Source organism: Spodoptera frugiperda, chromosome 12 (assembly GCF_023101765.2).
Source record: "Spodoptera frugiperda isolate SF20-4 chromosome 12, AGI-APGP_CSIRO_Sfru_2.0, whole genome shotgun sequence".
Lineage (NCBI taxonomy): Eukaryota > Metazoa > Arthropoda > Insecta > Lepidoptera > Noctuidae > Spodoptera > Spodoptera frugiperda.
This window is the reverse complement of record NC_064223.1, coordinates 11,612,220-11,635,230: the sequence shown is the minus strand read 5'-3', so window position 1 is coordinate 11,635,230 and position 23,011 is coordinate 11,612,220. Positions and strand designations below refer to the sequence as shown.

At 35.9% G+C, this 23,011-nt stretch overlaps 1 protein-coding gene across 15 annotated transcripts in view; it reads right to left on the bottom strand.

Annotated features, from left to right (window-relative positions):
• The window catches only part of LOC118262939 (FERM, ARHGEF and pleckstrin domain-containing protein 1), a 63,834-nt gene extending 41,068 nt beyond the window's left edge, over window positions 1-22,766 (bottom strand). For 3 of the 15 annotated variants that reach the window (XM_035574636.2, XM_035574645.2, XM_050697600.1), the window contains exons 1-3: window positions 22,600-22,765; window positions 21,819-22,085; window positions 17,244-17,395 (exon numbers count right to left, since the gene is read on the bottom strand). In XM_035574636.2, coding sequence (XP_035430529.1) covers window positions 17,244-17,395; window positions 21,819-21,951 — 285 coding nt within the window. In that variant the 5' untranslated portion in view covers window positions 21,952-22,085; window positions 22,600-22,765. Of the gene's footprint in view, window positions 1-17,243; window positions 17,396-21,818; window positions 22,203-22,244 lie in introns of those variants that run through there. The other 12 variants (XM_035574644.2, XM_050697598.1, XM_035574642.2 and 9 more) reach the window with 12 other exon arrangements.
• Window positions 22,767-23,011: the final 245 nt, after the last annotated feature.

The window sequence follows — 23,011 nt, the reverse complement described above, 5'->3', positions numbered from 1 at the left end:
CTTCCTGGAATCTGTGTCATCCATCAGACATTAAATCAGTTCGTCCATATGACTGTTAATATCAGCTCAGTGACCAAGTTCCCTCAAATAAATCAATTAAATGGAAGGAACTCGCGGAGGGTTTCGTTTTCCACGAAAAACCGAGACAAAGTTTATCGAAAAAATCCTACAGAGATACTGAACTATTCGTTTCTTTACTTATTCCAAGAATGCTTTTAAAACTGAGACCTAATTCCAGATAATGCTTTGGAGTTTGTTCTTTATATCTAGTGCTAACAACATTTACAGAATGGATTGTGGACTATGTTTTAGCATTGAAGAGAAATGTAAATTTTCCACCAAACGGTTCTACAAAATGTTTGAGAAAAGGTCATGGTGACCCTTGACAATAAAAGCGGATTTTACTCAAGGACAACATGGGAAAACGTAGTACATTTCCTAATACAAACGATGGTAGGGAAGCTGGAAGCCGCGTGGGCGTCCCCACCTTTACGTAATAAAGCCCTCCACACAAGCACAACATAACTAATGCAAAAAGGTAATTTTGTTAGGAATAACTAATGACTTACTTATTATCGACACTTCACTCCGAATTTAGTTAATTTAATATTTACACGTACTGTAAAACCGATTTTCAAGAGGATAATGTTTTTACAGCATCACACTAATATTATAAATTGGTTTGTTTGGATGTTTATTCGTAAATCACGCTGAAACTACTTAACGGATATTGATGATATTTGGTATACAGACAGGGATGAGCTGACTGGAGCGATAGCCCTATCCGCTCGCGTCTTTATCCATTCTTTATCGCAAGGCAACGCGGGCGAAGTCACTGGCACAAGCCAGTACAATATAAAAGACATTGTCGGTTTATTCATTCACGGCACTGAAATACTAACAGTAGTATGATTCGTGTCGATTAAATCCGCAGGATTAATTCTTAAACAGATTACCTCCAGCCTGATCCTAAAGGTAATCTGCAACTATACAACTTTGTAGACAATTCATAGAATAATCTCCTTTATAGGTATCAAACCGGCGACCTCGGGCATGACTCCGTTAACGAGCTGGGGCATCGGTCCGTGTGCGAGGGGAGTACCACGTTATTAATAGTTGTGTATGGCCAGTATGGGTGATACGCTGACATTGGATCACTCATCATCCCAACGTGCCCATTATTGAGATTTATCATTTAAAGGATGTGGGTTGTCATCAAATACGCAGCGGCAGTTTGTTCTGATTTCTATAGTATTTGGACACGATAAATTGATGACAATATTATTAAAAGTTTAGAGTACCCATCTACCTTGCTAGCTATTTCTATTCGAAAGTTAAAGATTCAAATTAAATTAATAAATAAAAAAACTGCGACAACTAAAGAACTAGAAACTTTAAGTCACCCGAAGCCAATATCGAAGTTATAAAATTATTGTAAGCCGATTCCAGAAATGGAGAAGTTGGGCGGGTATTAACTTTGTGCAAAGGCGGACTTAATAACGCCTTGGGCGATATCTACGAGTCATCCGAAGAGAAATGTATAGGAGGTAGAACGTTTGTAAAAGTAGAGAATTACTGTAGCATAAATTTATCAGGTTTACGGGATCAGATAGGCATGTAACATATTTGCCAAGTGACCTGTTTTATTCGAAATACATTCCAACAAAAACGATTTCGTTTTCCTTGAAGCTCATGCCACGCCTTAATTACTTATAATCCACAGGAAGATCAGCGTAATGGAGCCGCTCGAAACAGAATTTTAGATGTAAGACACTTGAGTAAGGACGACAACGTCAGGAATGAAATGAAATATAAATATTGTATTGCAGAATTATGACCTAAGACGGTGGAGATCGCATTACCGTAAGGTATTTGTAATAACACCATTAAGATAATGCACGAAGGGTTTTTCTCGAGGAAAGTTCGAGAAGAATTATAGCTTGTATCTTCGACAAATGTTTTTATATCGTCTTTGGGGACAATAAAAATGGCATTGATCAAGTAGTTTCAATGCTACTCGTTTTTCTTTTCCATGTCACTGCGTTGTTCGATAGCCAATATACTTTTTCTAAAAGTCTATTAACATCTATGAACACAACTCGAGGAAGACGGGTTGAAAAAGAAAAGCAAATCACTGTCTAATCAAAACAGCAACAGAAGTAATGGCACCATATTAACTTTCGGATTAACTTTCCTAAATCTCTCCACCGTTTACCCCCATAATATGGCAACGATACATTAGTTGGGCGCAACGAGACTGGCATAATAACTATTGTTTGGCCTAATAAATCTCTATAACATAATCTTATTTAGTTGTGCGGAAGGAAGTAATGACCGTGAACAGCCCCAAAACGGCACGACAGTACTCGTTTTAAGTGCTAGAACAATTTAGTATGCATTTTGACTACAATGTAGTGTCGTATGGTCTACAATAAAATAGACTACCTTATGCATGATGCAAAAGGTGACTGCTAAAACTGATTAGCACCTGGTATTGAGCACATGTTGCATGCTAAAGTGAGATTTACCTATATCTAGAAATAACGTGTAAACAATGGTAAGGATGGACCTAAATAAATTACTTTTACAACGCCAGAACAACTAAAAACATTCTGAAACAAGATCAAAAAGAAAACTTATGCCCGTTTAAACAACTAGGCCTCAACAATTCATAACTTTACACTACCCATTAATCATCACTCCTTTACTTTTAAAGCAACCTCATCAACTCTGAAGTGTAACGGACAATACATCTAAAAATAGACACCTCGCTAAACATTAAAGTCATCAGGCCATGTCCATTATTAGTTGAACTATACGTTTAGTAGCGTAGGAAGACAACAAAACATTGGACTCTACTGTTTTGGTCAAGATTGTTTAACAGCATGACTAATGAAATCGCGAACTACAAATTAGGAGCACGTCATCATCGTATCGTATGTGCCGACTTATCCGTATATGGATTGATTTGATTAGTTTGTAGATGAGTTACGTCACTTTTTTAATTTTAAACGAAAACATTGACCATCAAACATTTGGTTTTTTTCTAGTAATTTCCAACGGTATTTACGTAGAAGTCACAGTGCATAAAGCAAGAATTTCCATGTATCATAATAACAGATTAATAATTATCTGGAATTCAAATCGACATTAGATTTGCAATCTGAAGTTCGAATTAAACTCTAGGCAGTTATTATATCAAACTCAATTACTGTTTATAATAGCAGTTCAATACAAGATCAGAGTAGCCGCTAATGTTTATCGATTAGTAACACATAGGTTATTCTATGTAATTATTAAAGCTAAGGTAAGTTTATAAGAAAAAGTAACTTCCAAAAACTGACCAAAAACCTAGGAAACATACAAGAGATATTACCAAAAGAAATCTCACACAATTTCTTATTGGTGCAAGAATAAAGCCAAAATACCTTTTTTTACCTCGAATTCTATTTCCTATAATTCAGGATAGAATGTGTATGTTGGGTCAGAGACGTGCCTACCAAAGAATTGAAACTTTTATGTCAGTATACATGACCAGAATGTACGATCTACTTTCCTAGACAGATACTGCAGGCCATATTTCTTTAGCTATATGGAACAAGCTTTTTCGTAATACACTGGGATATTGTACTGAACAAGTTTTGTTTTGGCTGCTAGCTTGAATTTGTTTCTAGTTTCACATATATCGTGTACGCACTAGACTAGCAAGAACACTTTAAATAGGGGTAATGTCCACAATGCGCTTAGTATTTCATTGGCATTATAAAAGTATTGCTGAAGTCTTCCACTTACTATCTCTGTAACAATTCGGACCCAATTATGCCCTACCCAATCCCCGATTCCCCAACAACCCTGAAATACCAAAACTCTAAAAGGCCGGCTCTAGTGTTTCAGGTGTCCATGGTAGACGACGACTGCTTACTATCAGGTCATCCGTCTGCTCGTTTACCGGCTTATACGATAAAAACCCAAAAAAGGTTCGTAAGAAATTAATTTTGGCCGAGCAAATGTCGTAATCTTTAACCAGTAACACTTTAGATAACCATACCAAATATTATAATCAGTGTAGCAATATACTAAAATCAGCGTAGCAGCAAACATTAGTACTGAAATAGAAACAAACCAAAATAGAAGGCAACACATTAAGCCACTGACCAAAATCACCGCAAACTTTCCGCCAGTTGTCGATATCGCAATAAACTTATAAAAGAAAGTGCCAAACCTTTCAACATAGTTTGTGGACATCATAAAAATGAGGAAATCCAATGCGAAAGGGAATTTAGGATCATTTATGGCACAATTAAATTCGTCAAAGAACTTTACCAATGTGGAAGTATTTAATACTTCAAGTCGATGACAACTTAGTTCAGCTCAATCCAAAGCGATCGTTTGTCTTGGCATGATGGTAGTACTTGGCAAACGTTTGGCCAACATACATACTCCAATATTTCATGATGTGATCACACAAGCGCTCATATCAACTTTTGAATTCATTATGAAAGTACTATATCTCATCGTTATCGTTATTGCTCTCATGCAAGCACATACATAAATGTTTTTATGGCTAGACATTTATAGTCTAGTTTAACATCAGCGAATAATGTAAGTTTTTCGAATACTGTTCTCCAGTTTCATAAATACGTTTTCTTAGAAGTAAAACATCCGCAACGTAATCAAAGGCGTATAATTAACAAACTGTTCACGTTGCAGTTCTCTGTATATCATGCCCATAAAAACGCGCCCTAGTCTTAAAGTAAACAATTAGGGCAACCCGTTTTATTTTCGTTTCTGTTTATTTACGGACTGGTAAGGCTCTGGCTATGACGTCAAAGGACACTGTTGAAATTGATACCTTATTCCTTGAGTTATAAAGCTCATTCGTTGAAGTTTAGTAGAGAAGAAAATAATATTATTATTTTATACTGTCCACAATATACTTTATAAATATCGTTAACGTTAACTAGGTTCTGTGATTTTCTGTTTTACAATTAGCTACGTAACATCAAGAGAAATAGGTATACACCTACAAAACAATGCTCTGAGTTTCCGAAGTTGTACTTACTATCCCGAATCCAATCAGGGTTACATAAATTCACTGCGTTAGAATTTTTTATCAAAGTTGGTGCCAAGCTACGTCACTCGCTCACTTCCATACTTTTGTAATATAACTTTTCAAATTGGAAACAGAGAGCACGGAGCACGGAAGTGACCTTAGGTCGGCAAGTTCAGGTGAGAAAATAACATAGCCCATATATTAAAGTCATTCAAAAGAATAAAGCATGAGCAGCATCGTAGCGTGTCAAGTGTGTAAAGAAATCCGGGACCCGTGTCAAGGTGCGACACTTTCACGACCACGTTCCGGAATATCACACGAAAAACATCTCATCTTTGGTGGAAGGGGAATGATATTTTTGCCAATTTTTATTATACATAGAATACACCTCCCTATGCAATGAAAAGAGGGACTCTGTTTGGTTATTACGTTGAAAAGGCCAGAGTTTGCGTTACGCAAACAGTTCGTTTTAATTCTTACAGCGAGTTATTTCTGGCGCGCATGTAACTATAAAACCATTAATTTCAATAAAACAGGAAGATTTCATTACGAAAAAGCCAGGCTAATCGTTTTATTATTTTCATATTCTTTCCCCTGACCGTCGCAGCAATTTGAAAGCCTGATTAGCCGAACCGGCGTAATGGGCCGCTAATTGGCGGAACAATTAATCACCAGCAGCCATGGCGTTGATTATTGCCGAAGCAACAGCCTCTATACCTCAATGTATTTAGGTCACCTACATTTTCTCGCCCACGAAAAATATGATCACCCGGCAACGTGAATTATACTGTTGATAATGATTTTACATTTAATTATAAACCAAGCCGAGGTGAAACAATTTGTATCTAAATTACAATTTGGAGAAATTAGCATAAATTCGTTGCCCTCCTAATGCTGCACTAAATTGCCTGAAGCGGAGACGGCAAGAGAACAATAGACTCATTGAGGCAATCAAAACTGCCTGGCTCAGGGGCTCCACGATAAATTTCTGGCGTAAAGCCAACCGGTCCACAGATAAGGGTTGACACAAACATAGATTAAACACGACGACCGCTGCACGTTTTTTTATCAAGCATGGCAAGAAGATTAATAGTTATGTTATTAGATACATATGCCGTGGTAGGGTCAAGTAAGATACGATATAACAATGAGGATGAACAAACAAATGTCCCTTAACCCGAACTAAGCCTTGATGACAGCTGACAGTTTATATTAATTACATCTTGGCTTTAGCGTGACTACAATATTTAGTTTCATATTTGGGACTCTATATTATTAAGTTAGGCACGTTTCGTTTCTTCTTAAGGATTACTAACACTGATTAGTATTAATCACCAATAGGATGAGATTTTGTTCTATTGCTAAGCATAATATACTACCTACACATCAATCCTTCAATTTTTATTGTACAGACGGATATTCAGCATTGCCAATTGGAATTATCTTATATCCGATTTTAAATGCCAGTAAACCATCAAAAGTAAAAATGTATACTATACTTAGACTTGACAAACTTTTCTTCGAACCGAAATACTTTTGTAACATTTCGTTCGCGTTTGGAAAGTTGAATTTGATATAAGTTTATGGGAGAAATTTCCCAATATTTCCAATGTTCCAGTTCGATTTAAAAGTAGACAGATTTTCAAAACGAAGTTTTCTAGTCGAAGCAGACACGACGAACATCGACACTTGAAACATTAGTTTAGAACTTACGAAGTATACCGATTTGTAGCGTTATACGTAAAATAAAAACTAAAATACGTACATAGGTATGTATAAGAAAGATATTCTCTCCGTACGTCTGTCTGCACATCCAACTATCAATATCCAAACGGACTAGAACATAAAACGTCTCGCCTGGAACACGTAACCCGAATTGTGTAACCAGAAAACAATATCAGAGAGACGGAGCAAAATAATGCGATATTACAATTTTCCTGTCGAAAACAGATATGATGTTTTAGATATTCCTACCTCCATTTAACGTTTAGGTCATGCGTAATACAAAACAACTTCAATTTGAATTGAAATGCAACACATTAATGTTTAAAGAAAAATCCTTGCATTTGCCCTTTCAACGAAAGTCAAACTTATGAAGCCAATGAACCCTAAAATTTACATCGTTTCACTGTTTTTTTTTTTTCGATATGAATACTGTGACATAGGGGCATAACGTGGCCATAAAGGGAGGAGATAACCACTTACGTTCAAAGCCGCAGCTAAGAGCATGGGCTGACGATCGACCCAAGTGTTTGGCTGTCAGCGACAAAACGGGAGCTCAGTAGAATAGGAAGTACCTATAGAATCAATGACTTAATGGCGAACATGTTATGTCACAAGCATTTTTCTTTCAAGGTTTTGAAAACACTTGAACAAAATGGTCTTGAATTCTTAATACGTAAAACGTAGCGGATAACTCTGCCCTAAATGAGTCAATTACTGTTCAACAGACTGAAACAACAGCGATGAATAATATAGTATTGTGAATATCCGAAACAAGTTTGTGTACATATTTTATTTTGTTTTCAATATTTGATCTGTGTTTCGCAGGGTTGTGTACATTGTAAAGAATCGTGAACGATGCACACGAGTTGGCGACGACCCGTCTCGTCTACATAATACAGTTCGTGCCGCCTCAAACGGGGCATGCCCTGTAAAATTCTAACTTTGTATATAAACGCTTGCTGTCTTTTACAACGATCCGGTACCTGACTGGAATCCCGATAGGTATTTAAGGGCAGGCCAACGTGAATATGGAGCATTTAATTCGACATAATGAATATTTAAATTGAGTTTTACTTTTTAATATTCTGTTAAATAAAGAGGACGTGTTGTCGAAACTAATTTTAGCATGAATACTTTTTTCAATAAGGTTTGAATTCGAACTGACTATCTAATCTGCTATTGAATTTCGAGACTGATAATATATTTTGGATCTTAAAATAAAAAAGAAACAGACTTTAGAATAAAGTACTTTAAAGTTTTTAAGGTTTTATGCTGGCTCTAGGACAATATTTTAGACTTGTAGAAGACAGAATTCTGCAGCTTAAATAAGCAAAGGATGCCGCAAAACCGCGCATTAAAATTCTAGTCTGTCCCGTCACGAAGCTTGGCAGTCTCTCGTATGCATCAAAAATATATCTCTTCTACCATGAGTCTTTAGTCTTACTAGGTCTTCAAACAGGATATTAATATTGTAATGGGGTTGTGAAGAAAACACTCGCTTGTATAGTGGCACAAATTGCTTTACCTTCGTCACTGCGTATATCGGTTGCATTGTATCACTGCACGCGATGACTTATTCTGAAGTAGGTATTATCATAATAACTATTGACGTGACATTGCAAAGGTACTTCTTTAACAATTCTGAGAAGTTGTACATCAGAATATAGCCAAGACCTCTCTGTATTTCATAAAATATGTTCTGAAACACGAAAATTACTCATATTTTTCTTGACCTTTTGATCCGCACGGGATATAAATAAACGTATTCATACTAAAATTCAGCCGTCCCATTTGGAACCACTTCCCTTCGAAGTTGATCATACTCGAACCTCTAAGCTGCAGTCCTTTCAAGCATCCTATCGTTATCCCCACATTCAAAGATTACGAATGGCGCGGGAACATAAACAGCTGATATAACTATATATTGAATGTTACCATTTCCCACACCGTTACGCAAATATGGAAAAGATAGAAATAAATTCAATCATTTTGAGGGCAAACCTATCCATGATAGAGTTGGAATTGCCTCTAAATAAAGATTGTACAGTCATCGTGAACATACACTATTGTGTAGCGGTTATGTAAGTACAAATAAATAGCTACTACTTGCTACCTACGCGAGGCAACCGTGATGTCACACAGGTGTCGCCTCTAAAGATGAGCAATGGTTCACGTTGCCAAATACAGGCGATTCGCTACTTTGAAATGCAAAATGATATTTTCTCATACACCAATAAATATATTTTCGCAGCTATCCATTTCATTTATTCCTAAGAACTTGCTGAAGAAATAATCAATATCAATGGAGATCTCCGTGTGTTTTCTTGTTTGCGCAAACATACTCATACATTTATAGATTATCGTAAAGTACATTTAGTTGCTATGAATAAAAATGTCGTGAAAGGTCCTTACGCTTTAGTGCTTACATATAAATTAGAGGGCGGTATCGTTCGGGGTGTAACCGTCCCTTGTAAATATATACTTTAGTAAGACCTAGATGCGAATGGCACGGCCATGCTAATATTTTGAGCGGTTGTGTAGTAAACACTAATGTTTATGCCGGCGGGCAACATCCCGAGGATTTGGACTGGACGCCATTTTGGAATCCTTTTGTCTCTAACTCGCTTGTCTTTTGTTTTGTAAATGAATATTTTAATGTTAAGCACCGATATGGGTTTATAATTGAAATAGTGCGTTAGCAAAAATTCTTACGTTTTCTGTAAATGAGTGCCAAACCGTGAATAATTTTTTGATTGATTGGTTCTTAAACTTTACTTTAACACATATTTTGGTAATCTGAACAAAACGCATAGCATTTTTGGAACTTATAAAATTTTAGAACTAAACTAACCAAAACGTTTTTACTCCCTACTATTGAACAAAATATTAAGGCCTAGTAAAAATACGGCCTAACAGTTCCGGCACAATACGATAAAACTGTTTAAAATTCGTTGCCACTTCTCATGGTGGCAATAAGCCAGAATTTTCCAGACGATTAAAATCACTCGAGTGTTACTGCAATTCGCTTACTCTGCAATAAGCCTGGTGCATACACATTTCATAAATGGGCCACTCGACACTCTCGCAGTAGTGGCCGAGGTGGGTCGACGTCCTGGGACACAACGTGGCCAATAAGCTTTAACTTAAACCTTAAACTAATATGGTTAGGGTTTAAATTCATACTAATCAGATTACATATCGATTTTGATGTAAATTGCCATGATAAATACGCTCAACGTTATGTCATAGTTATAACCCTTGATAAAATATTCAGTATCTTATATCCTCATTGCAATAATAATCACCAAATACACTATCGCCAGATAACCTTTAATAATAGTCGAAAAACACAAGCGAAACTATCCAAACAAAACATTGGGATCAGAAAACAATCCGAAATCGAGTAATTAACGAACTAAGCTCACGCACACAGAATACTAATCAATGGAAGCTTCAATTAGACCAATAGATTATGATGTGTACAGAGCCCCAACTTCCAATACTGCAGTATCATCTCCGTTAGGGGCAGGCCACACTACAATTAAACCGATGAGGTTTTTGTTACGTTCTTTATAACCGTAGTGTCTCGCATCGAGCGATTTTCGTTCAGAGTCACCCTCGGCAAAAAAACTGCAGTGTGTGACCTAAGCCTTAGATTAGGATGGAACTTCCGAGTTCACCGACACACACTACAATACGCACCCATATGCTAGGGTGGACTCCAATAGCGTGACATGACGCAAGTGACGCACAAAGGATGTCATGTGACAATGAAAGCGTCGTTAAACCATTATCTTAGCCACTGAACGTCGTATCCAAGTGTTGAGTAAATTCAGTACACATTAATGTCTATTTAACTTCAATATCAGGGCAATTTCATTACTTAATACTTAGGCGTTCAATGCTTAAAGGATACAAAGCGTATATCTCAATTCCTTTTTAGTTCCCATATTAGTTTGAAAGCAAACCCATATTCCATATTAGTATGTATCTGAAATTGCAAATACGGATTATGTTAGAATGTAGACTAGCTTTTCACATACTTTTGACATTTTCAGATGTGATCTCCTAAACAATCATCATCTGTACGTCACACACTACCCTATACACGACTATACTATACCCAGAGTACAAACAAACAAGACTAAGCAAACATGTATCATACTCAAATCAAATAATCATTGAGCGACCTTCGTGAGGAAATATATCAAAAAGTGAGTTCTTTGATATAAAGAGCAACCAAATAATGTAAAATCACAAAATATTTTGTGCATTTATAGGTTTTTTTCAAACACACATCATGTTAACACAGAAAACAAAATCTTAACGATAGAAGACGATTGAAAGCGTAATGTGCCTACTATGCAACCGATTGCAAACAACTCCAATATCCAAACCAAATTACCATCACTAACTCGGATCCTTCCAGTAGTGGACATAGACATATAAGCCACTCCAATACCACGCTACTACGCTCAATCTACACAGCTCTTCCTATCGGAATTAATATTAACGTATATTAGAGTAGGCATGCATATTATTGCAGTGAATATTACAAATTGTAATCAGTCGGAAGCACCAAATCAGACGTGCTAACCATGGACACATCCCTAACTACATTAGGCAGTTCGACTTAGCCTGTGACGCACAACGCCTATGCTTGGGTGACAGAGTGTAGAATTAGCTAGACCGTGCCTAATGTATCGTGAATGCTAATCCAAAGCGGTGTGACAGGTCATCAAGGGTGATGTTTAGTGGCCTGACTGGTAATTAGCGTTGGCCCTTCATCATCAATTAGCGGGTTTCCGACCATTTAAACGGTGACCTCTAAGAGACGTGACATCATTCAACATAAATAATGCAAACTGTTGTTAATTATTGCGCTGTCATTAGACACGGTTTGTTTTGCATCTGAAAGTTATGTCAGAACTGCTCCGCATTCATGATAATTAATTAGCTGTGTGTATACCGACACCCAGTTTGTGGATGACGGTATAAATTTTCATATAATACAGGCAGGTCGAAGTGAATTCACTTCTAAGGGTGAAGAAATGATCTAATTTGTAAAGAGAATGAGGGATGCTGCAGAAATTTACTTTTGGCATCACAAATCACGACCATAAGTAAGTTTCAATTAAACTTGGAAGTTCGATATAGGATACTTATCAGTCAGTTGCAATAAACTGAAATAAAACTTCAACGTCCGATAAACAAACATAATTACTAAAGCGAGTGCAAAAAGCGGAAAATATTGATAGCCTTTTAAAAACCACTTTTTCACGATGTCAGTTACTAATAGACTTCCAAGTAATGTGGCAAGAAATAATAAGTAATTAGGATTGCAAACGTTAATTGAATTAGCTAAAACGCAACAATGCACTTAGTCTCCGATTGGTGAGAAGGAAATGCGTGAGCGGATCTGAGATGTGCTAATTTGGGACTTTTTTCGCCTTCGTTTAATTTCGTAAAAATTTCATACATAAAAGGACTGTAACGGCACGCTACTTGCAATATTTTAAAAGTACTTCAAGCAGCAAAGCCGATGGTGCACCGAATGTCTAAGTAAGCTTACGTAATGTAGAAAACTGGCTCCCTGGAGAAATAGTCTTGTGCTGAAACCGCACCTGGGTCGTAGATATAAAGCTAATTTAATAAGCTGACCAAAGTATTTGTACGAGCACATTCTACTTACATGGAATAAAACAACTAAAGCTAGACAAACTTGGAAGAGTCTCCATAAACAACTTACGTCTCTTTTATTTATACAGACAAATCATGGTGCTTTCAAAACAAAATGCCTTTACAAAAGAACGAAGTAATATTGGGGACCCATAATAACTGAACACCATAAGAACGAAGCCCTCGGGCTCCAACTACTTAGAACATTTAAGCTCAAAAGCGATTCTATTTGTCGAAGAAAATATTACTTTGCACAAATCAATAACGGCCCTTTGAACCGCTGTAATCCCCCCGTGATGCGATTCATTTATCAAAGTGCAGTTTTCTCCAAAAAAGATTTTTCTCAGTCTACTGGGCTGGCTTTTAAATAAATAAAGTACATTCAACCTTCTAAGTGAACAAACTTTTCACTCTTGAAAAATTTTATTTTCTAAGTTATCTCAAAAGAAAATTTTGACAGCGTGCATTTTTTTAGAAAATAATTGGAAAAAGGCATTGACACCTAATCTTGATTAACCCTGGGATCTGTGCAAATACTTTGATCTTAAAGTCTTGGGTCAACAAACTTTTTTCTATGCAAGTTTTTCAGAAAATTCGTTATCTTCTAAGCTTTTTTTATTTTGTACCTATTAATGATGTGCCCCGCATGTGCAATGAAAGACATTCTCTAAGAACAGTCAATGACCTAGAAGATAACAAATTGTTTTCGAGTTGAGTTGCTAAAATTTTGTGATGAAACAAACTATTTAGTCATATTACCATACAGAAAAATATACATACTGAAAGAGCCCGACAAAATGGATAAACAAACTCTAGCAAAGCTACAGATCCAATTCGAGAACGAATGAAAAATCTTGGAATGTTTGTAATTCAAGATAAATTCTGCGTCAGAGGCAGCCACATCTCGAATGCTGCTAAAAATTCGAGGATAAGAGTCGTCAAACTCGGTGAGTGGAGGAATAACGATCGAATGGCGGGAGCCAAAGTTGGAGTGGCCTACACTAGATAATTGAAAAATGGCATCGAGCCGCGTCCAAGCCGATTGTTTCAGAACAGATTCGTGTGAATAGTTCGCCTGATGAAGTGAATCGTTTTGTTATTTGTGTGCATTGTTGCTTGATTGATTTACTTTTATAGTTATTTTTTGTACAAAACAGTACAGAGTTGTTGTGAATTGTAGCAATAAAAGTAATAATAACAAATGTCGTCAAATTCAATAAATATCATTTCTGGCCAAAATTTGCTGGAATGGCAGACTGTTATTCGAGCTCACTTGCGACCACTTGTCCAGCGGTTCTCACATATTCATCTAAAATTTATTTGGTTACTTTAATATTTCAATCTGTACGATACATTGGTATCGTAATCGGATAAATTCAGAATGGATGGAAAGCTATATTAATTAATCCAAAGATTAAATTCAACGTTGATCATGTATTTTTAATAAACTATGTTGCTACATGTAGGTACTAGTCTAGTACGTTTGATCTATAATATCATTGTCCAATGTCCATGAACAAAGCATCATTAGAATTATTATGGTGTAGCCGTAACTAATCGTGTGATGCATTATGATTATAATATCCAACTAGACAAGCAATATTTCCTCGTCTATTATTCTATATCTGCATAGTATCTCAATGTGTTAGTTAGTGCCATTACAAGGTGTTGCTACGTGTTCCTAGTTTCAAAGCTCAACCATAACTTCTGATTAGCGAGAGGTCGGAATTCGGGATACATTCGGCCGAACTATCCACAAATCGTATATACAGGGTATTAGGCATGCTCTCAGTAAATACCATTCCGCACTAAACGTAATCCTAGCTTTCGTAACTAGGGACCCCATTCCTCCAAATCGTCGGGGACATTTGAGGTAGCCGGAGGAATGGGAAGCAACCGACCCATCCGATAAAAATTGCTGCATCAGACGGGCAATACTGCAAAATCGAGATCTTTATTGATAATACTCAGTCGACCGTATCAAATCGATGACCGAAACATTTTAATAATGGCGATAAATAAGCATTTTGTTACGAAATTCGCTGCCAAAACAAAGAAACTTTGACCATCTGTTATCTTTCACGCTATCTATTGAAACAACCGCTTACTTCGTACAGTACCTACAAAATTATGTTTAGACTAAGTAAATAAATCAACCTCATCGCTTCTCATGGGTGTCGTAATTGGCAATTAAGAGATAATATCAGGAGATAGGCGTCGTAATAGACGACTAACGGATTAATTACATCACGTGAATAGGCGGCTAGGACGTAATTAATGCTCTACATAATATAGAAAAACTTGGTGACATTATAAAGGGATTTGTAGTTGGAGAAATAATGGAAACAGGGACGAATGTTATAAATCAAGTGGCACAAAATGTGTGCACAATACTCGTTTACAGTGCGGTACAATTACTAGTGGCATTCATTATATCTGTCTGCGGGGAGACCAATACTGATGATGAATAGTTGTTTCATAGCAAATTACTCATGACAATATGTCGGCCACGCACTGATTGCCGGTAATAAACGTCATTAGCGGTTGTCGCACACCGGAATATTCGAGTTATTTTGTTACAAACACGTCCAAATGTCAACTGCATTCTAATGGATGTGTTTATTCAGTACTACATAGGTACTTGGATGACAACAGACGGCATTTATGTCTAATCGCAATTTTGCAGTTAATAAATTACAAAGTTTTTAAAGTAAATTACAATGTAACTAAATTATAATATAATTAAAGAGAGTTTTACTTAGAAACAACGACAATATATTACACTAAAACATGAACTGAATAGCACAAACAGTTAACTATAAATTCTACGTAGCATGTCCTTTGGGAGATAGCGGAAAGGCAGGGTTTGCGGGCTGTGGTCACATTATGCACGAAGGCTTGACAGAGGCCACGCCGTACAAGGAAAGCTCATTTCAAATTCAAAATAGTTGCCAACAAAAATTAGCAGGACAACGTACAGAGAATATTCTCACACCTGTATTATGCATCAGCACATCATTTCGCGCGACCGAATAATTACCAAACCAACAGGGATGTGAGCACTTCGCACCGCTCATTAAACAAATGGTCGGTTTATTGGCTGAATTTGCAGAGCCACGCTCAGTCATACGAAAATATTCTCAATACGTTAATGGTTCGCCTAATGGCTTTCCCAAACGTTATTTAATGGGTTGACATCGTTTATACAGTAATATTGAATTGTTAGTACACTAATGACTTGGTAATAGAGGTCACAGGACTTGCGTAATTAGTTTTTCTTTCACATTTTCGTTTTTATATCCTGAGTGCACCGTTAGGACGTCACTTTACGTTATTGAATTTATCGATATTGAGTTCCATTAATGTTTCCAATTTTCTTCTGACCTTTTTCTTGAAATTATACTAGTAGTAGTTACAGTGTTTGTACAATAGTTCATGTTCCCCATCCACTACACGTAATTTGTCGGATTCCTGTTTCTATTGTGTATTGTTACAATGTATTGCTAACCGATATTTGTAAGTCCACATTCTATGTTGCTAATAGCTGATATCGACTATTAATATTTCCGCAAATGCTACTAAACTAAACCACCACACGTTACAAGGCTGCAAGGTTGTAATGCCATCAAAAATTCATGTGACATGTCGTCTCATTACGCAGAGTATTAATAACTCATCGCCGAAGCAAGTAATCAAGAGGAAGTTCCGCTTAATCACCTACAGGCCGGCTGATAAAAATTTCATTACCAACGGGTCTCCTCAACAAGCAATCTCATCATCTAAAAATAAAATTGCGAATAAAAGGGTCTAATTTTTGCCCTTATTTTTGGAGCGTAAGGGTATTCAATAAAATCTGTTGCGGGGTTATTGTGTAGCTATGGAAGTAGCTTTATCATGCAATGGTTGCTACTTGTGTTTTGCTTTAAGGACTATCCATTTTTAATTGGGGTGTCCATTCTGATTGACAGCTGTTGCGGATTTTCGTCTTTACAATCTTATTAAAAAATGCTGACTTTTGATCTTAATCTCATTTTAATGAGTTTGAAGGGTTTTGTGATTTTATTCTTTGTTCCTTATTAAAAACAGTTACGGTCAGTTTTAAAGGTATACAATAGCAAGCAACGGGTCAAAAAGCATGATAGTTTCACAATTTACATATTTTTCCGGGCAAAATATTTCTGCCACGGCGTGGCAGGTTAAGCCCCTCCTCTGTGGTTTGCAGCCAGGCTTTTACTAAAAGCGAGAAAGGGCTTTGTACATTAATCTAGGCGTTCAAAAGCGCCGGCATGCCGCGAGTATCAAATACCGCTATGACCAATAACGTCCAAGCTTTGCTTTAGAAGATATTTTCTCGTTCCGTAATATTACGAAATGAAATTACAGCAATAAAAATTAATTTGCAGTTTACACTACATTTATTGGTTTTGATTCTAATAATGAACGAGGTTGAATAAAAACGCTATTTTGCTTTAAACTTCGGGGTATAAAATAGATTTCATATCGGATAATTCAATAATACACCTTTACAATATCTTTCAACAAAAAAGAATCGATCAAAACAATGCTTATTCTTTAACTACATTCTTTAAAACGGATCATGTTATGCCTGGGGCTATAGGCCGTGCTACAACTACCGTACCGTACCGGGCGTACTAAAACGGTGTGGTTAAAAGACCAGAGTCTAACCTGAAATGGATGCAATATTGCACGGTTGAGTGTACAGTGTTACCGACCGTGTATTTATATGGCCCATTTAGAAGCCATGATTATTAGGCTCTAATCTTACCTGAATCTGGAACATGGATATGGAGTCGTCCAACATCTGTACCCTGACGGCGAGCATCTTGCCGCCCTTCTTGGGGGTGGCGGGGGGCGTACGGGAGCCACCGCCGGCGCCGTCCACCCCCGCCGGTGTGCTGGCGGAGTGGTGCATGCGTCCTGGACAAAATTGCACGTTAAAACAGAAGAAACATAAATTTAAACTGCACTTACTAGAACATTATTTTTAGAAAAACTTCTATACTATGAAAGAATGGGAAACTCAAATCTTCTTATTATCATAACTATTCAATTCTACAGCTTCCAATAACTAATTCAAATACTTTTTTCATAGGATGAATTTAAGAGTAACCAGATGACTATCCTTCAGACCGGGTGGATACATGATTTGTTAAATAAACGGGTATATGTTTTTTGAAGGAAATAACAGAAAATACTTTATCAGTTCTCCAGGAGATGGACAAACGACAAACTTTATATTGTTCTGAAGAATATCTCCGTTTTATTTTGTTTACGATAGTTTAGGTAGGACCTTTTCGTCCTCAATTTATTTATAGTCAATGCACCTTTTTCTTTACTCCTATCACCCGTTATCTATACCCACTTCTTTCAAACCCTTTTCTTCGATCAATCTTTGCCGTTCGCCACCAAAAATATTACGTTTACCCAATGTATGGACTAAACCATCGCAATTTCAAATTAAATTAACTTTGTAAATAGTAACTAAATATGTAGCAGTGTAGTACGTAACAATACTAGCGATGTTTCATCTATTTGACATTGAACAAGAACGGTATTGTCTACAGAAATTGAATTAGACAAGCATTTAGCAACATTCATTGTATTAAATACTGACTGTTGTATCGTAAGTTCAACGTTCTCGACTGGGGAGATGGAGATATACAATGTATAGTCGTAATATCCTTTTGAAAACTCTGAAAGCATACGCGAGTACTAACCACACTCGTATCAAGTGTATCCTTCTTGTACGGTACAAAGAACGTTATAAAAGGCACTGGACCACGTTCAAAACGACGGTCAAAATGATTTAACTTAGTTCACGGAATTTGAACTTTATCCAAGAAACGGAGAGATCAGTTCGTTGACTTTCTTTAAAATGAGATCCGCGATACGAAGATAGGAAGAACTCGGTAATAAAACGCGGATGTAGAAAACTAGATCGGGGTTTTACTAACGTTAAAAGATTGTGTACTTTATTAACGTTCTAGTTGATAAGGCAGCGTTGTTAATAGTAAAATGTTACGCTAAAACACGAATCACGCCTTCGCCGGCCATGGTACTATTTTATTTGTCGTAAATTCTTATGTTTATGACGGTAATCTATGCAAGAGCAATAAGTTGGCAAATTGTCGTTATTTATACATGATTGTGGGGGATTTAATTAAACATTGAACTTTATTAGGTGATATTAATAAGTATTCATTCAATAGGTTAGTTTAAAATTGGTTCTTAGGTCTAATGTTTATTAGAATGTTTTTGCTATGACAACATTTAGTTAATTAAGGAGCACACAGCAATGAGATCATCCTAGTCATTGGGTCAATACAAAATTACGTCGCTTAAGTAGTTTTTTGTCCTGTCCCGTAACCAACAGATTATATTGAATGACTTACAAGTTAGCTAATGCTCATTAGACATTAGGTATAAAGCGGTATGTGTTCATAAAATCTTCGCCAAATAATATAGTTACTAGTAGTGTTGAGACCGTAAAATTATGGATCTATTCGAAATCAAATACCTATACATAGTAGGTACATCGTACATAGATAGTAGGTACATAACTATTTATTTGTATCATAACTAGGTACGAATGTATAGCCACGTATTGAGGTAGAAACATTCTCAAGAGTCTGCTATGCAAATTGCCACTCAATATTGAATAGTTCTACATGATAAACATACTTAAAGTGCGAGTCATAACCTGAAGTGCCATTTTAAACGAGAAATGTAAAACATTGTACACAATTTGAGTTTTTACACATTAACTGTCTATTCAAACTTCATAGTTACCATCATAAGAACTTAAATGGGATTATTACCTTGTTATTAGTTATTGTGAGTTCCAGTTCATCCGTGATCATGGCGCTTGTAACAGTGCCGAAATATCGGAAACTCACAAAAACTAATAAAAATGGCAAATATCCCGTTTTAAGTTCTAATGATATTACAAGTGACCATGTCAGTGGGATTTGGGATATCTAAATGTAGGTTTACCTAAGCACCTAGACCAAGTACCTATTTTTTTTTTTTAATTCAGATCAGCTGTTCTAGAATTTTACCAATAACTTCGCATCATGTTACTCACTATGGGACTTACAACGAAAAACCACTAAACACCAATGTGCTAACTAATGTTTTCATGAAAACATGTTATTTGTGTGGTCAAACTTCTAAAGTAGGTACCTGTTTTGTTTGTTGAAGATGATATCACTAAGTAATCACTACTTATGCCATAGGTAATTTTTAATTCATTATTATTCATAATAATATTTATTTTGTGGTTCATTGCGGAATTATCGAAGTCACAGACGCCAACGAAGAACTTTGACATCATTTTCATATAACTATGTTGGTATTCCGAACGCGAAGAAAAATCAAATTAATTTCAAATTGTCGACGAACAGACGAATAGATGAATCACATGATGGTAAGCAATCGCCGCCGCGCATGCACACCCGAAACACCAGAGGCGTTACAAGTGCGTTGCCGTCCTTTTGGGCGTAAAGAATTTAAGGTTTATTGTGGAAGTTATCCATGGGTCCATGGGTGGCGGAAATTGTTTACCATCAGGTGATCCGTCTACCCGTTTACTGGCTTACACCATAAAGAAAATTTTAAAACATTTGCCAAAAAATTGGTACCTATTTCGTGCACTATGCGATTTGTTTGTCTAGGAAATTGGTCTCGATAGCTCAAGCTCGGCAGTTGCGCTTACGAATATCAGTACAAGCACAATTATTTAATTCAACATAACATCTCATCTCTGTAATTTAAGTTGGTATGCCATGCTCATTAGCAATATTGTAAATGACTACCTAAGCAAATTGTTTTGAAATATTATTAGGTTCTTCCTTCCTGTACACTATATAAGCAGTAATTAATTATAACTTATTAATTATTATATTTAATAAGTACATTACACAATAATTATTGTACAGCTCAATCAACTAACTACATTGATTTATTTATTTATTTGTTGCACACATATTACATAAATAAAATGTGCTCAAATGTTATATTAAGATAGTTATCATAAGATAGTTTTGTAACCATAAATTGGAATCCAATTAGATTTTTCCTTAGAGCTGAGACATGTAGGAGGTAGGTAGGAGTTACCTGATTTGACCAAAAATTCCTCAATCTTCACAATAAGGGATTAAAACTTGAATGAGATTTCATTTTAGGTGTACCTAAAACAGTATTTAAGTATCTATATTTATTTATGTCAAATAAATACTTAAATTAAATACACCATAATATGTTTTTAAATAAAACAACAGTAATTATTTACATATGCCATTTTGTACAACACTTATAGGATATAAATTATTTGTATGTGAGCATACACATTTCTGTGTACAATTATATGTTCATCAATTTAAAACCACATTAGGAACTTTAAATTAAAACTGTCAATGAATTAAATGGTTATGAAAGAAGAGATAACAGAATGTCTTGAAGTTTTATCAGTAGCAACAATATTTATGGGCCATTATGGACAAAGTTTCAAAAGATTATAACTGTAACAAGAGGGCAAACCATATGTAAACTTTTTGATAATCATGGTAGAAGCTGTTTAGTAAAAAAACTGATGTTTTATGAGAGCTGCTATAAATAGATATGTGGGAAAAATGAATAAGAGAATAGCAGTATTATAAACTGCCCCTTACTTTCTGAATTAGTTAATTGAAAATTACAATAGTTAATTATGAAATAAACCTTTTACAATAAGAAACAGAACTTAAATGAAATAAAAAAAAAGATACAGAGGCAAATGTATTTAAAACTGGCCACAAACAAATCGAGGCTGATAAAAAATTACAAAAAAAAATCTGGCATAGCAATTAATTGCCACAGATAAATAATTATCACAATATTTATAAACCTATCACACTAGGTGTCAGAAAATCATACAAAGTTAAGATCTGCTATCTTATCAGAGACTTATCAGAATACAAACTATTAATGTAAGAACTGTCTGTCTTGCTGTTGACAGTGTAATATCACACATAGTTACAATATAACTCACTGGAAAAATTTCACTTACAAATAACTAGTTAGGTAAATTGTACTAATAATGTGAATCATTATTTGCATGAATTGGTATGTTCAACTAGGAATATTTTAGCTATAATTACAAGTTTGCTGAATGGGAAATTTTATTAAGGAATAGATAGTTTTAAAATTTAATTAAAGAATGCCAAAATGCCAAAAGGAATAAAGTTCAAAATAAAATTAAATATTGAATGAAGAGGTTCCTCATGATAGATTCTTTTAAAAATAACTAATATTTTAAATTTACATAAAATTAAATCTAGTGTTAAATATTCTGTTCACTCACCTGGCAGAGTATGATATCCGATTGTGGACAGATGTCCAGTTGAGTTGCAACTACCAGGTGGCAGGTCCGAGTCCATCATATTGCAGTGTTGTCCCCCTCTGTCAAACCCAAACCCCTGGCCGGCACATACCATGCCATCCTTACTACACTACACACTTTTCACTACTGTCCTCTTGGTTCAAAATCTGTGCCAATAAAACATCTCAATCAGTTCCCATACTCTTTGCACACTTATCTACTTATTTTAATGTCTCATCACTTTCTACACTTTAAACAATTTAATACATTATTTAAATGCAAATTAAACAGGATTTACATGCTGTACCAGTGGCTGACAAGGGCCGAAATGAATTATTGCATACGCGATGCAAAACCGGCGGCCCACTTTACACCCCAAGACATAAATAGTTAGATGAATGCAATAACCAGAAAATAGGTCAACGGAGGTGTGCCCGGCCGCCGCGACAGAGACAACAGACGCACTGCCTCCGACGATCGCGGCGCATCACAATCTAATAAGAACCCGTGCAAACTTAATTACTATCAACTTGGTATTACAAAATTTCGCACTAAACTCAAGAATCGTGGAATAATTAACGAGAGCCCGCAATTTTACTAACTACGTACAAATAAACATTACTATAAACACATCTTGTCTTACTTTCTAACAAGCGCAGATGAAAGAGAGAACCGACCGCGACGCAGCGAAGCCCCGACTCCCCTACATGTCAACCACCGTACACCACCATCCAAGTCATTGATCTATTTGGTCATAACTTACACACACATTACTTCGCACTCTAGAACACTGATAGGACACTACAATAATCTTTTGATTAATAAATTTGACTGTTTATAGTTTTTAGTGAATAAACAGAAGCTGAAAACTTTAAACACACCCCGACGGTCGACACTATTACGTCGCCATATTTATTTACCTATCCAGTGTTGTAGTCTAGTTCTAGAAATATACCATTTGGTAGTAAAAATACATTTTAATAATATTTTTCTGTTGCCGCAAAAGGTACATTGTTTTGAATTACTTTGTAATGAAATATAAGTTAACAAAAATCATAAAACTTCGCTACATGTGCATAAAGAAAATAGAAACAGAAAAATAATCGGTTTTTTCAACAATTAACCGTAAAGTAAAGGAACATCTCTATATTTGACAATGACATTGACGTAACTAA